The sequence below is a fragment of the Mesitornis unicolor genome, unplaced genomic scaffold (genome assembly GCF_000695765.1).
Source record: "Mesitornis unicolor isolate BGI_N332 unplaced genomic scaffold, ASM69576v1 scaffold18150, whole genome shotgun sequence".
NCBI classification, from domain to species: Eukaryota; Metazoa; Chordata; class Aves; order Mesitornithiformes; family Mesitornithidae; genus Mesitornis; species Mesitornis unicolor.
This window is the reverse complement of record NW_010160476.1, coordinates 6,170-21,371: the sequence shown is the minus strand read 5'-3', so window position 1 is coordinate 21,371 and position 15,202 is coordinate 6,170. Positions and strand designations below refer to the sequence as shown.

The window sequence follows — 15,202 nt, the reverse complement described above, 5'->3', positions numbered from 1 at the left end:
TCAGGTTCAGGTTATTCATGCTGGGATGTGTTCTCTTGGGTGACTATTGCAAACTCATGTAGCTAAAAATCTGGCATGCATGTCACATTGTAACACACTTTGGATCCTGGTACTTGAAGATGTACACAAGAGGAACAAGTTGTGGTATCACACTGTTTTTCTTTGCCTTGCTGATATCGAATCCCCAGACTGATTTGGTGTAGGTACCAGACCTTAGCTGTTGTGTGACTGGTGCCTGCACACATCACTGTAGTTACTGAGGGGGGGAAAGTTGTTTAATTTGTTGAGGTGACTCTTGACATGATGGCTTTCTAGGTTTCAAGAGCTCTTGTTAGCAATTCTAGTCCAACCTTGCAGTGCAGTAAGAGTTGATCTATCCTTGCTTCCTAGCATGATTTTAGGCAAACTAAAGATGCTATCCTTTGTTTGCTCTGCTGGCTCAAATGTGCCTGTACGCTGCATGTAACTTTCTGGGTCCGTTTTTGAATGTGTTGTGTGAATTTCTCAAGAGGTAAGAGAACCTTGAGGAATCAGAGGTATTTGACCAGCTCCAGTGGAACTGCATCTGGATTGCATAGAGGGTTCTGTGGAAAGTACTTGTTCATATAACAAATTTCTTCATTCTATCTAGTACAGAAAAGAGGCTGTGACCTTCGCTAAACAGTGACAACACAGATGTGGTGTGGAGCTGTAGTCAGAATGTTAGAACAGCCAATGAATTGTGGAATAGCCTTGAGAGCCCATGATGTCCTCATCTACATATTGTGTGCATTACTAATAGAAATTACTAATAGAAGAAGCCTCTGTCAGGAAAAAAAGGTGAAATAGAGCTGACACAATTTCTTGTAGAAAGGAGACCTGAAAAGATGAATAGTACTACATATAAGCTAGAGACTGATCTGAAGAGGTGTAAGAGCAAATGAAGAAATTGGGGGAAACAGATGTGTAAAAAGCTCACTGCAGTTACAGTTAATGCTTACAAAACTTTTCTTTGAGCAGTGATAAAACTTTTTGAACCTTTTTAGGGTTAGAGAAATCTGTGAGTTTTTTATGGAGAATCACAGCTTGTCTGCCTGTTTTGGCCTTCTTCAGAGGAAAGTGTCGAGTGCAGCAGGCTAGCTTCATTTGTCCTTTAGGGTACCCTAATGTTTGTTAGAAGGCATTACACTGTGTTGGAAGGTTCCTGTGGAGGAGATGGAGTGAACAGGATCATGTGCGTGCTAGACATGGTATGGTGCTTTTAAGAGTACAAATGAAGCTTTCCCAAGAAATGTATCTAATATGCTTACTATCACTATAGTAAAACAAGACTTCAAAGCTCAGGTTCTGTTTCCTAGTCAAACTGCATCTGTGTCAGTGACTTCTGACAGTGTAACTGTTTTATTCTGGAGTCATACTTCACTTTTGGCCAATAGACCTAGATTGACCTATCAATTCACACTGATACCAATGTAACAAGTTAATTGAATTTTTGTGATAATCTAGAAGATGCAGGAAATTATCAGGATTTAAGGGCTAAGCCATTCCGTTTTCAATTGACTGTTTAAACCAAACCCATTTAAAATACTGACATAGCAACATTCAGGTCAAGATGAATAGGAAAATGTTTGCATTGTTTTGAGTAATGCTTCATCAGATTTAGTCATTCTTTCCATCACTACAGGAGCTGGAGTCTTTTATCTGAGATTGAAACGCAGCCCTCTGTAGGGAGAAGTGGACTTGAGCTGTGCCATTGAAAACATGTAGAAATTCAGTACTGCCTTTTAAATAGCTGTGAATGTGATGCTGGTTGTTGAGTGCTATAGGAGAGCTTTGGCTGTTGAAAAATACTGCTGTGTGCCTCTCTCTGCAAGTAGGTTGGCTGATGCTTTGTTAATTTCTGGCACGTTGTCCTTCAGACAACACCTCCTGGGCTGCCTTGGTTCTGTATTGCAAGTGCTAGGACTGAGCAGAACTGAGCACTGATTCCACATGTGCTTTGCTTGCTCAGAAACCTAGGGGAAGAGAAACACTCGGGATTGGTTTAGTTTTGCATCCTCTCATCCGTTTACATCTTGTTGCTCTGTTTTGATCTGTGCCTTGCCAGTCCTCACGTGAGGAAGAGAGTAGCATTAGGTCCTAACTTTACAAAAGGCAAATCCCAAAGCCTCTGAATCCCTGTTGCCGCACACGATAGCGGTGGTGCAATTTCTTACCTTAGTGTCTGAGGCACTTCTGACCACCCTTCAGAGGTCTGTGAAACTATAGTTATGTAGCACAAAGCATCTTGATACAAACAGGAGATTGGTACTGCAACATAGATATAAATAGTATAATTTGTATACAGAAGTGTAATTTTCCTTTTGGGTTCTAAAGCTCTCCAGTACTTCAACTGCCATCATATGCTACTTATTATTACCATCTACTTACTTAGTGGTAGTTCCTTTTGGTAGTTAGTTATCCTGATCAGTTTTGTACATGAGAGAACGTAACAGATAATGTTACTTATGACTGTTTTTTAGATGGAATTCTGATTTCTCTCAACTCACCTCAGCAGCTGACCCTGTCATGTTGTTAAGAATAGATGATACAACTATTTCTAGGTACAGCTTGTGAAATATTCCAGTTGCTTTAGGCCATGGTTCCGTGCTTTCTGGAAACTTCGAAAGCTACAAAGAGTGCTTGAAACTATTAATGCATTTGGAGGGTATTTTACTGTGGTGAGGTGAGAAGTGTCCAGGCTAGTCACTGGGGTTCATTTAATTCCCCAAGACTTCTTGATACAACCTACAACTCTCCAGCCTTTCTAAATGCTAATCATCATGTTGTTTTAGCTAAGGAAAAGTTCATTGCCCATGCAGTTACCTGAGATTGCCAATTAAAACAGAGCAAAATACAGTGGTGGTGGTTGAAATAGCTGTGTGGAATTGGAAGGAGACCTGTCAGACTTAGTGTAGACTACTTAAGGCTGCCAGGAAGCAATAGCTTTTGTTTCCTGTTGGATGAGATCCAGAAGATTTGGAAACAGAAGTCTATCTTTTGTTAGAGTCCTTCTTCCCTTTAAAAGAGTAGTGCAATGGGAATGGTTAATAATGTAACATTTTATCAAACAGACATTACTGATGACTGGCACTTAAAACAACAAATGCAATGCCCTGTCTTGAAATGTACTTCCATATGCATCGGAGAGAGCTCTCAGGCTCTCAGTGTTTCTTGGCAGATGGGGAGGAGGAATCATCCGACAGCTTCTTAGTCTGTTTGTTACTGAGGAACAAGGGCAGTATTACTGGCTCTTGTTCTGTCCTAGTCTTTATCTTTGTCCAAATTAGTCTTTTGAGTATCTGCTGCTTCTCTTTTCCTGATATGCTGGTGTTTCTGTACTGAAATACTGGTTTTGAACTTGTGTTCAGATTGTTGGGCTTTGTAGTTAATATACTGCCCATGAAATAAGATAACATTTCATCTTTAACTCTGTATTCTGTTTTCTTTTGGTTGTAGGGTGGCGAGGGAGAAATCAAGGATGGGGTCACAGAAGGAGGACAACTTCATCAACAAGTCCATAGGAATCCTACGTATCGTCCCCGCTATCGCAGGTTTGTACCGTTTCCTTTGCTCATCATTAATTTGGGATGCTTTTGTGATCTGTACAGACTTTATTAAGAGCAAGAAGCTGTATTACTTGGCAAAGTGCAAATGCAAATAGTAGGGACAGTGAGAAGCATTTCAATTACTAGGAGAAAGGTGAGCTGCAGGAGGAAGAAAAAAACTGTAGAGTTTGTTGCACGTGCTTGTATGTTGCTCAGAGCCAGGAGTAGATCAAGAAACGGCAAAGAGTTCTTTGTATCCTGTTACTTTTCACAATTGAGCAACATATTGAAGTGAGTTGCAGGGTCCTTATCTTCCCAGCTGAACTCCTATACTTTCACAAGTAATTAATCCAAATTCTACTTGTTCTGGGACAGGTAGCCCCACCATCTAGAGGCTCAGGGTGTGCTTTATAACTTTTCTTGTGAACCGCAGACAGCAGCATGCAGTTCAGCACTGGACTAGTAGCTTGTGCACATTCAACTCAGTCTCACATGTTGCACAGGCTTAGTTTTATTCCCTGGTGCTGCTTGTAGGTACAGAGGAAAACTTACTGTTTAGTAAAAAATGAAGCTGCGTCCTATCTCTTACGGGCCAGATAAGACCAGATTATATGGTAGCATTATAGTTACTGTGTACCATCCTGTGCTACTTGAAGGTATTGCTGTCAGTCAAGATTTAAGGTTTTTTAGGTTTCTTGAGGGCTCCTAAAGCAAAAGGTAACAAAGTAGGATTATTAGAGTTCCTCTTGCTAGAACTTCTGGATAAAGGTGGTGCTGAAGAGACTAGAGAATAAGAAGATAAAATGCATCAAAATGATTGAAGGGGAAATGTGTAAAAAGTGAAAGTGACTGAGGACTCTGAGTGTGGGAGAAGATACAAATGAAAAACTCTGGAGGATCTCAGAATGAATAGCATGTAAAGGATGAATGAAATTGGTTTTGCTTTCTCTTCTGATGCAAGAGTACACAGAGGAGCTTTCAAATGAAGGAAGTGGGAGACATGCTGAAAAACAAAGGGAAGTTCATAGGACTGCCCAGACTGGAAGGGAACCCAGAAAATCATCTGGCTGAACCTTTTGTGGGAAAGGGAGCCTAGGTGACATTGTCTAGCACCTTGTCAAACCACATCTTGAAAACCTTCAGTGATGGGGTGACTACCACATTCCTGGGGAAATTGTTCTCGCTGTGAGTCTTTCTTACATCAAGACAAAACCTTTCCAGTGCAACTTGTACCTGTTGCCCACTGTATTCTCAGTGTGGCACCTTGTGAAGGGAAAAAGCCTCTCTCCTCTTTATGGCTTCCCTCTAAGTACTGGAATACTGTGAGTTCCGCCCTAAGCCTTCTCTTCTCCAGGGAGAAAAGACTTAACTCCCTCAGTCTTTCCTCTTAGGTCAGTTTCTCCATCCATTTGATCACCTTGGCCCTCCTTTGAGCTTTATCCAGTCTCCAGGCTCAATAGTTCTGTGAGGCAAGCAAAAGACCTCTGAGATCATCAAGTCCTAACCTGACCTAACACTACCACATTGGCTAGACCATGGCACTAAGTGCCACATCCAGCCTTTCCTTAAACACCCCCTGGGATGGTGACTTCACCACCTCCCTGGGCAGTCCATTCTAATGCCTGATCACCCGCTCCATTAAAAAGTGCTTTCTGATATCCAGCCTAAACTTCCCCTGGTGCAGCTTCAAGCTATGCCCTCTCATTTTGTTCCTAGTTGCCTGGGAGAAGAGCATGACCCCTACCTGACGACAGCCTCCCTTCTGGTAGTTGTAGAGAGTGATATGGTCCCCCCTCAGTCTCCTCTTCTCCAGGCTAAACAACCCCAGGTTCCTTAGCCTCCCATTATAAGACTTTCCCTCTCATCCCTTCACCAGCCTTGTTACTCTCCTCTGGACCTGCTCCAGGATCTCAATATCCTTCTTGAAGTGAGAGGCCCAGAACTGTACACAGTACTCAAGGTGAGGCCTCACCAGTGCCAAGTACAAAGGGAGAATTACATCCCTAGTCCTGCTGGCCACACTATTCCTGATCCTGTTCCTCCTTTTTCAATTGGGACCAGAACTGGGCATGGTACTCCAGGTGTGGTCTGATAAGGGCTAAGTAGAGTGGGATGTTCATGTCTCTACTGCCAATGCCTTTGTGGATGCAGCCCAGGATCCATTTTTGCCTTTGTGGCTACAGTGGTGCACTGCTAACTCGCATTCAGGTTGCTCACTCATGTTATGCATATAGCAGATTGCTGGACTTTTTTGCCATGGGATGTTGGTGATGTTAAAAGCTGCTATGAGCTTCGGGGAGACTGCTTAAATAACTAGAAGGGAACACCATCATGATGTCCCTAAATAGGCAAACTCTATCTGGGCTAGGAAATCCCCAGCATGGAAACCAATTGGAGGCTGGGAGGCTATTTGGGAAGTAGGTTTCCTTGTCTTTATTTTTCCCTGTGGATCCATAAAATTGGGATAAATGGACAGCTGAAGACACAGTAGGCCATTCTTAGAAAAGATTCTTTGGCGTTCACATGAGCATGATTCCAGTGGGATATGCAGTGTAAGTTGCTGAGTCATCTCTGAATCATACCTTAAACTGTCCAGTGTGTCATTGTTTTCTTCATTTTCCAGCTTTAGTTCTGACATGATCAGTCCAGCTTCCAGCCTCTATGCTGAGGGAACAATTCCATAGCTGAGGAATTCAGTGCAGTTAAAAATATCAGTGTGAAATAGTCAGCCTCTGACTGTCATACCTTTTGAGATGTTGCCTCACTTTTAAAAAAATTGTATTATTTTAAGTGGAAAAGCTCATTCAGACTTTTTGGCTTCTTGTGACTTGTCTTATCTTGGAGAATGAATGACAAAACACTGGATTACTTTCACTGGTGTTCTTCATAAAGCTTTGTGACACAGTCCCACACAACATCCTTCTCTGAATTGGAGGTGGTTTGGTGGATGAGGAATTGGTTGGATGATTGCATTGAGATGGTAGTGGTCAATGGCTCAATGTCCAGATGGAGATGAATGACAAGTGGTGTCTCTCAGGGGTCCATACTGGACCAGTGCTGTTTAATCACTTCATCAATGACATAGACAAGTGGGATCTTACTTGTACTCTCAGCTAGTTTGCTGACAACACTGAGCTGAGTGGTGTAGTTGACACCCGGGGAACAGGATGCCATCCAGAGGAACCTAGACAAGCTCAAAGTGGGCCCATGTGAACCTCATGAGGCTTAACAAGGCCAAGTGCAAGGTCCTGCATGTGAGTCAGGGCAGCTTCTGGTATTGGTACAGGCTGAGGGATGAAGGGATGCAGAGCAGCCCTGTGAAGAAGGACCTGAGGATACCGGTGGATGAAAAGCTGGACATGAGCCAGCAATGTGTACTTACAGCCCAGAAAGCCAACCATATCTTGGGCTGCATCAAAAGTATGGCTAGCAGCTCCAGTGAGGTGATTTTTCTCCTCTACTCTAGTCTGATGAGACCTCATCTGCAGTAATGTGTCCATCTCTGGAGTCCTCAGCACAGAAAAGACATGAACCTATTGGAGTAGGTCCAGAGGAGGTACACACAAATGATCAGAGTGCTGGAGCACCTCTCCTGTGAGAAAAGGCTGAGTCTTGGGGCTGTTCAGCCTGGAGAAGAGAAGGCTCCAGGGAGACCTTGTTGTGGCCTTCCAGTACTTAAAAGGAGCTTATAAGAAAGATGTGGACAAACCCCTTAGTAGGGCCTGTTACAATGAGACAAGAGGAAATGGTTTAAAACTGAAAGAGGGTAGATTCAGACTAGCTATGAGGAAAATATTAGTGATGAGAGTGGTGAATACTGGAACAGGTTGCTCAGAGGTGGTGAAGGCCTCATCCCTAAAGATACTCAAGTTCAGACTGGACGATGCTCTAAGCAACCTGATCTAGTAACATTGTCCCTGTTTACTGCAGGAGGTTGGACTGGATGACCTTTAAAGGTCCCTTCCAACCCAAACTTTCTATGATTCTGCTCTAAAGGAGCTGATTTGTATTGATCTCCTGCTTATTCCCTTGCTCATCTTCATCTTCTCTGGTCTTTCTATCAACCAGCTTAAGAGGTCAAGTTCCAACACTGAATTTAGAGAGATGAACTATGAAATGGATTGTAATCAATTTTTTTCATATGTATGTTTGTTCAAAAACAAACAGCAAGAAGTAAATAACAGTGGAAGAGCAACAAGAAGCTGAATTTTGTAGAAACAGCAAGATTGTCTTTCATTGCGATGACTGCCTGTTCCATGCAAAATGGATCAATTTTTCTAGATACTGGGTCTAGAACATAAGCCTTCCACCTCTACTCTAAGCTTTTCTATCTGTGAATGTTTGTGTTAAAGCTGGCTCTCTTATCTGGGATTGTGGGAAATGGGGAAATACTGATGCTGCAGCTTGTAGGCATCTGAGTTGAATGAATTTTATTCCTGAAAGTTATTTGTACTGGGTAGTCAGGGATAGTACCACACTAAGTACAATGAGGCGTCTGAGGTTTTGCATGTCATGTGGGTGAATCACAAGCTGGATAATTTGCCCATGGCTAATAGGAATTTGTCTTTCTTAAGCATTTTTCATGTAAGAGAGGTATAATATATTCTATATGAGTGTGAAATGGTTCTGTTTGAGTTAACAAGTAGGTATTGCTTGCATTTGTGTATCTTAAATCCAATGACATTAGTGCTTTGGAAAAGCTAAATTGGTTTTTGGGACTAGATAGCTGTGGATCAACTAAGCCAGGTAATGGGAACTAGATAGTAGGTAGTGATTTTTATCATCACTTTCAGCTGTGTTTTGACAGTTTATAAGTATGTTTGTTTTCTTTATACTGAAAATTGGATTAAGTGCTCTTTAGGAACATGGACTTGATAGCTTAGTGTTAATGAGGTCCAACTTGCCTGACTGAGATACATAATAGGCCTTTTTTTGTTTGTTTTTACAGTCAAGAGGGGCAACATAAGGCAAAGAGCCTTATTCAGGAATTACTTACAGTTGAAACTGCAATTCCCAGGGATCACCCCATTAGTTCCAAATAGGACTGGGCTGATGTATAGCTATGCCAAGGCTAACTTAGCAGAATCGGCCTGTGTGGCCGCTACTGGCTTGTTTCTTCTAGCCAGCAATTCAAAACTACATCTTTTATGGTAGGGTAGACTGCAGAATATGCTGATGTAGCTTCAGTGAAGAGAGACACGGGTTGCTTGTCTCTCCCTTCTGACTATATGCTGGCCAAACTCCAAAGTGGTGGTTTGCTAGCATTTGGAATTGTTACAGATGATACTTGGTTTATGAGGTTTTTGTTGGGCTACAACTATGGTAGTTTGAGCTTCTTGGGCTTCCCTTGTGCTTAATGCATTTCTCCCCCTCTTCAGAGGGCCCCCACGTCCACGTCCTGCACCAGTGGCTGGAGAGGCTGACAACAAAGAGAACCATCATGAGGCCAGTGCTGTGAGTCAGCAGCCACTTCGCCGTGGGTATAGGCGCCCATACAACTACCGGCGTCGACCTCGTCCACCCAATGCTCCAGCTCAGGATGGGAAAGAGGTAAGCACACTGCTGGAGAAACATGGCAGAGACTGAGTTTTGATGGGGTGAATGCTCAAGACCTTCTGTCCTGTGGGAGTTTTAGCAAGTGTATTGTTGGTGTGCTGGAGGAGTCTGAGGACCATGTCCAAAGTGCTGATGGTCAAAGGTAGTTGGTTTAATTGCCAGTTTCTCGTGACCTTTGAGAATGAGCAGCTTAACTTGAACCAGCAATGGGATGGGAATTGCTTCTGGGTAGTCCTTAATTGAGGTCAGACTGTAACAAATACTTCTGAAGTGAAGAGAAACAGTTGTCTTCCAGCTCCCTTTCAGTCTGTATGTAGTATAAGAGATGGATTTGAAAGCTCCAGATCAATTTCCTGAACTGCTTGAACCAGATAATTTCAGGGAACTGTTTGCAAACACAGATTTTTACCTTAATGAAGAAAGACTTTCTGTATCTACTTGAGGTAGTCCCCTGACAGAATCTGCTGTGTAGTACCTAAACTTTAATGTATTTCCTATAGTTTATATTTTCCGAGGTTTCATCTTCCTTGATAGTGTTAGCATAATCCAGGTTTTAAAACAACCACTCAACAGAGGAAGGGTCTGGAGATCAGTCTTTGCCTATAATAAAGGTTTCTTGTGTCTCAGACAAAGGTGACTGAAACACCTGCTGAAAATCCTGCTCCAGTGACCGAGCAAAGTGGTGCTGAGTAATGTCCAGCTCCCCAGGCACCTTTACCATCCCTCAGGTAAGGAATATAGAGAGTTACTGTTCTCCAGCTAAAGCAGCCTTGTGTATACTTCAAGGACTTGGACTCTGGCCATGTCCCGTTATGTATGGCTAGATATTTGCGATAACTTCTGAGAGTGCTGTATAGACAAACCAAGAACAGTCTGCTGCTTTTTTCTTTCTTTCCTCTGCGTCTGTATTTATCATTAAGTAAATTTTGCTTTATAATTCTGATTTTTTTCAGAAAAATCTATCTGCAGTAGCATCTGCTGATGAGTTAAGTCATGTTTTGTTTAGGAAGATACTTTATTCCCGCTTCACAGACAGGATAAGCTATTTATGCTTATGGCTTAATAAGACATATGATTATGTTATTATGATAGCTCCCTTTCCACCTGACATCTCATATCTTTGACAGGAAAATGAAACTTAACCTGCATTTTTTTTAAATTTGGCTCTTCAACAGGTGTCTTAAAATACAACTCAAAAGTAACACCAAAGAAACACACAAGCAATAAATGTCAACAGTGATGACGAAAGCAAACATTTGAATTATTGGAACTTAAAAGAAAAAAAAATTACCAGCAGCTGAGATCCAGGGAACGCCTGCAAGATAAATGCATGAAGAGAGAAAAAGAGAGCGAGATTTGGGAAGAGCAACCTCCCCAGTTTCAACAGCAACTGTGGGGTATTTTTTTTTTTTTTAGAATTTCACTGTTTCGCTAGTATTGAATTTTTCAATTTTTCTTTTGGTATCAAACTGAAAAGGGAAAAAACCCAACCAAAGAACTGAAATTGAAATCAAATGCTTTTTTTATTGGATGCTGGTGCTAAACCTCCCAGGTGTGATGCGTTTTTTTTTCTGTGCCAGTCCTGTTCACTGCAGGACACGGGGAGGAGAAACTTCCGCTTTCCTTGGTAAGATCTATTTGAAACTGTGCAGCATGGGTGACGTTCCTCACAATTAAAGGTGATTTCAACTACCAAAAAAAATCTGGTTTAGTGTTTGTTCATGTTTACTTTAAAAATATTTCATTATTTTAATCTTGCTTTATCTTCAACATTTGCATGTGAAAAGAGAGCTGCCTCTTTAGTATGTGTTGGCATATCTTGTCTAAAATCGTGCTGGATGATACATGTGCAAAGACATGGCTAGGTTAGGTGGAGCTACTTCAATCCAAACTAACTTCTGCAAAGAAACTATACAGCAGAGCTATAGCCTGCACTGCTGTCTCAGCTTTTCTGGCTCAAATGGTGTTAATGGTTGAGTTTTTCTGCTACCATCTTGTGGCAGGAGTTTGGAGTAGGTTACTGGGTTATTATTTTCTCCACCTGTTTGCTAGGCTTTTGTGTTAACAGTAGCAGCCAAGCTTACAGACTCTCCTGCTCAAAAAGACAAAGTGGGCATAGTAACTGCCACTTTATTCAAGCTTCTGTTCCAAATTACAGCAGTATGTTTTATTAGCCTCTTCACTTTTCCTTATTTGAAACCAGTAAAATCTCTGCACCTGTGCTATCTTGCGTTAATGAGCAAACTACTTAACTGTCTTACTAATGTGTGTTTTTCTAATGTTCCTCCCTAAAACTTGTATGTTTTGCAAGTGTTATCCTAATTCCAGCTGTTGAATGTGGGTGTGTTTCTTCAGCTCTCTTGTGTCCTTCATTCTTGGGTTCAACACTTCTCACATTCCTGTCTTGCAGTTGCTGTTATCCATAGTGTATTTGTTTCCTTAAAGTGCCTCTTTCTGTTCTTAGCTATGCAATCTTTACCCAGCCTTTGCTGAATAACACTTCATGTAAAACCTCTTGGCTGGGAGCAATGCTATCTGTACACATGTAGGACTAAATGAGAGTAGAGAGACTCTTGACAGGTACTTGATGCACTTGTCTCCTCTAGTTTCCCAGTTCTTGCACACTGTTAATAATTAAATATTATACAGAGTTCTCTGGAGACACACTCTCATTTTACTTTTCAGGAAATGAGAAGTGGGGGAAGTATAGGGGATAACTGCTCTGAAGTGCTTTGATTCCAGCTTCTGGGAAAATGAGGAATGGTTGAAAGTTTCATCATAATATAAACATGTAAGATCATGGAATCACAGAATGGTTTGCGTTGGAAGGGACCTTAAAGATCATCCAGTCCAACCCTCCTGCCATGGGCAGGGACACCTCCCACCAGACCAGGTTGCTCAAAGCCCTGTCCAACCTGGCCTTGAACACTCACAGGGAAGGGGCATCCACAACTTCCCTGGGCAACCTGTGCCAGTGTCTCACCACCCTCACAGTAAGGAATTTTTTCCTCGTATCTAGTCTAAATCTACCCTCTTTCAGTTTAAAGCCATTCCCCCTTATCTAGTTGCTACCTGCCCTTGTAAAAAGTCCCCCCCAGCTTTCCCATAGAACTCCTTTAGGAACAAGATATTCATAAATACTGAAACATTACTACAGTATTTGTCATATAATCTACTTGAATTGCCACTTCTTGTTCAAAAATAAGTGTTATTTCTTAGAGGGAGATTTGACAGGCCACACAGAATTTTCTTGATCACTGCAAAAATATATCTCAGATTGAATCAGTTTAACAGAATTACCAGTCATCTTTTGTTTTATAAAAGGAGAAACTGAGGGAGACATGCAATTGATATCCTAGTGTCTGGTTCTATTTCTGTTAGTTCAGTCCTACTTTTGTGATAAGAAGAATCTCTATAAAACAAGCTTGCAACTAACATAACCCTGAATTCCTGGTTATGAAAATATCGGCTCAACTCTAGCAAGTCTAAAGCATTTACTGAAATTATGTTTTAGATTTCTCAAGCAGGACATAAATTGTTCCCTTACTAGGACACTTGCTTTCTTGTTAGCTGGACTTTGACTGAAGAAATATAGAACTGGTGCTCAATAATAAGGGTCACTTCTCTTGGCAACTTTGGTGCTTGTGTAGCTGTAAATAAGGTTATTTGTATGAAGCAGAACTTCAGATAAGTGTTTAGTTTGTGGTGATGATCTGTTACTCTGGGGTTTTTTTAAGACTTTCAGCTGCAAGGATTTTGAATTTGTGGATTAGTTAACATGCTTTTATACCTACTTGGAGCCATTGTTTTTGTGCTATGTTCATTCTCCAATTCTAGCATTCTTCCCTTTCATGGGCACTTAAAATGGCTTACACTTGGAGTGGATTAGCTTTTATAGTGTAATCATTTTACAGTGTTTTCATAATACTCTGCCTGACAGTAACCAGGCTTTTTGCTTGTGAAGGCTGCTGTCTGCTGTTACTTAGCTGCAAAAATATTCCCTGTGGCTTGTGATCTTCTGAGGAGGATAAAGAAGGGAAAAGTTTTGTTGGCCTTCATCTGTACACAGTTTCATTTAAACATAATAGTCCTGCAATGACAAGATAATTTACCAATTCAGAGAAATACATGTCCTGTAAACTTCTGCATTGAACAATATTATATCTGTGTGCAGCCCTTTCCATGCATGGGAAGAGTGTACAGAGGTGCAACAGCTTCCTTGGAAGTGAAACAGACTCTGATGCAGGTGGAAAAACTTTGAAAATAAAGTCTGTGCTACTTAAAACTTAATTTCACACCCCATATGGCAAGCTTTGTGCATACTTATTTCATGCTGGGGCACATGCTTGAGGCTCCCCCATAGAATACTAGAGGAATTTGGATGTGATCTGGAGAACAGGAGTTGTAATGACCCTAATAGCTCCAGAACAGTGGTTTTCAATCTTTGATTTGTAGATCCTGAGTTAAAAGCTACGGTCATAGACGTCAGTATCCTTACTGCTGGTTTGGCTTTTTAGAGAACCAGCTAGCCTTCAGTGTCACTGGGATTCTGTAGAAGGAAATTGTATGCTCTGAGATGTTCAGATGTACTTGGGAGGAGAAAACAGCTGCACAAGCCAAGCAGCTGTGGGGTCCTTGTTCAAGCACAAAGGAGATGAAAGTTTTGGAGGCCGTGTCAAACAAGTGGCAGCTTGAACTCTTCATTTTGTGCTGTTGACAATAGTGGAGCAATGCAGCTGTGATCTTATTTTGAGTCTTAAACCTAGACAGTGATGCACTGAGCATAAAATTGATCCTGATGACTTAATACCACCAGCCAATGAAATGAATAATTACTTCTAATATTTTAAGGTTTTAAAATGCAATAGGAAAGGCCTAGTGAAAGTTGTTACTGAATTCAGAGCTTCACCATATTTCCTGCCTGCTGTCAAAGTGCATCACTCTTCAATGCTTGGTTATCAGTCTGAGGTTTTGACTTGTAAATCGTAACTTTTGTAGGAACACGTAGGTCCTTAGAATTACTCAGGAATTCTAAGGGTAACTGGCCATAAAGTATGTGTCTGCAGTACAGAAAAAGATTTGTGCTCAAAAAATTTGGAGTGTGTTAAATGTGTAAAGATCTGCACAGTCTTAGCTCAGATAAGAAGCTTGTGTTAGTGACAGTCTAGAACTCAACTTTAACTGCACCTCAAAGTCAAACTTCTGCTGTTTTAACACATTGGGTTGATAAGAGTCAAGATACTCTTTGTACAGTGTACCTGTAACAGTCTTGTTCTGTTTCCAGATGTGTAGGTCTGTGTTCTTTGGTGACTGCTCAGTGTGTTGGTATAGCCAATCGTCTTCACTTACATTACACAATACTTGCATTTTTTTCTGTGACTTGTAGAGTGCTGTTAAGAGGTTTTAGTAGCCTCTAAATCTTGCCCTTCTTTTTAAAATATTCTGTGTAACGTAGTGTTCGTATGTAAAATCCCACCAATTTTACAGCTTAAGAACATTAAGAGCTTAAGTGGGCACCAAATTAACTTGCTCCGACTACTCTCTCCATGTGCCTTTTGTAGTCTGGCTTTCTATAAATGTGATGCCTTGTGTCCTCTTTTGTTCACTATTTTGACTTTCTGAGGAGTCACAGAATTTGAGTTACTGACAGAACTCAATCCATGTGTAAAACTACATGTCACCTCAAATTCCTGTAATCTTACTGCCTATGTGTGTGTTCCAATGATCCAAACCCAGAGCACCTACAGAAAACCAGGCAAGTAGACAACAGTTTATCAGAAAAATGAGAAAATACCATAATATATCTTTGTTGGAGGGGAAAAAAAAGCATTACACAGTGGCATAGAAGCAGGGAGGAGGTGGTGCTATAAAAAAAGAAATCCATGTTAATAGAATGTACACAGAAAATTCACTGCAGCTTTCATGCTGATAGTGCCTAGGTGATAAGAGTCCTTGCCCTGTGACATGAAAGGACTGTTGTTCACCCCCTTCGTTTTCAATATGCTCTTTGCTTCTCTGCTAAGAATGCCTGCAAAACCCCCATTATTTTAATGTGTTAATAGGGCTGTTTAGAGATTTAA

At 41.2% G+C, this 15,202-nt stretch overlaps 1 protein-coding gene across 1 annotated transcript in view; it reads left to right on the top strand.

Moving 5' to 3' along the window:
• The window catches only part of YBX3 (Y box binding protein 3), a gene marked incomplete at its 5' end in the record, with an annotated part of 19,767 nt that extends 8,943 nt beyond the window's left edge, over window positions 1–10,824 (top strand). The window contains 4 exons of the mRNA XM_010190090.1: window positions 3,478–3,572; window positions 8,945–9,116; window positions 9,750–9,850; window positions 10,298–10,824. Of these exons, the coding sequence (XP_010188392.1) occupies window positions 3,478–3,572; window positions 8,945–9,116; window positions 9,750–9,815 (333 nt within the window). The remainder of the gene's footprint in view (window positions 1–3,477; window positions 3,573–8,944; window positions 9,117–9,749; window positions 9,851–10,297) is intronic.
• Window positions 10,825–15,202: the final 4,378 nt, after the last annotated feature.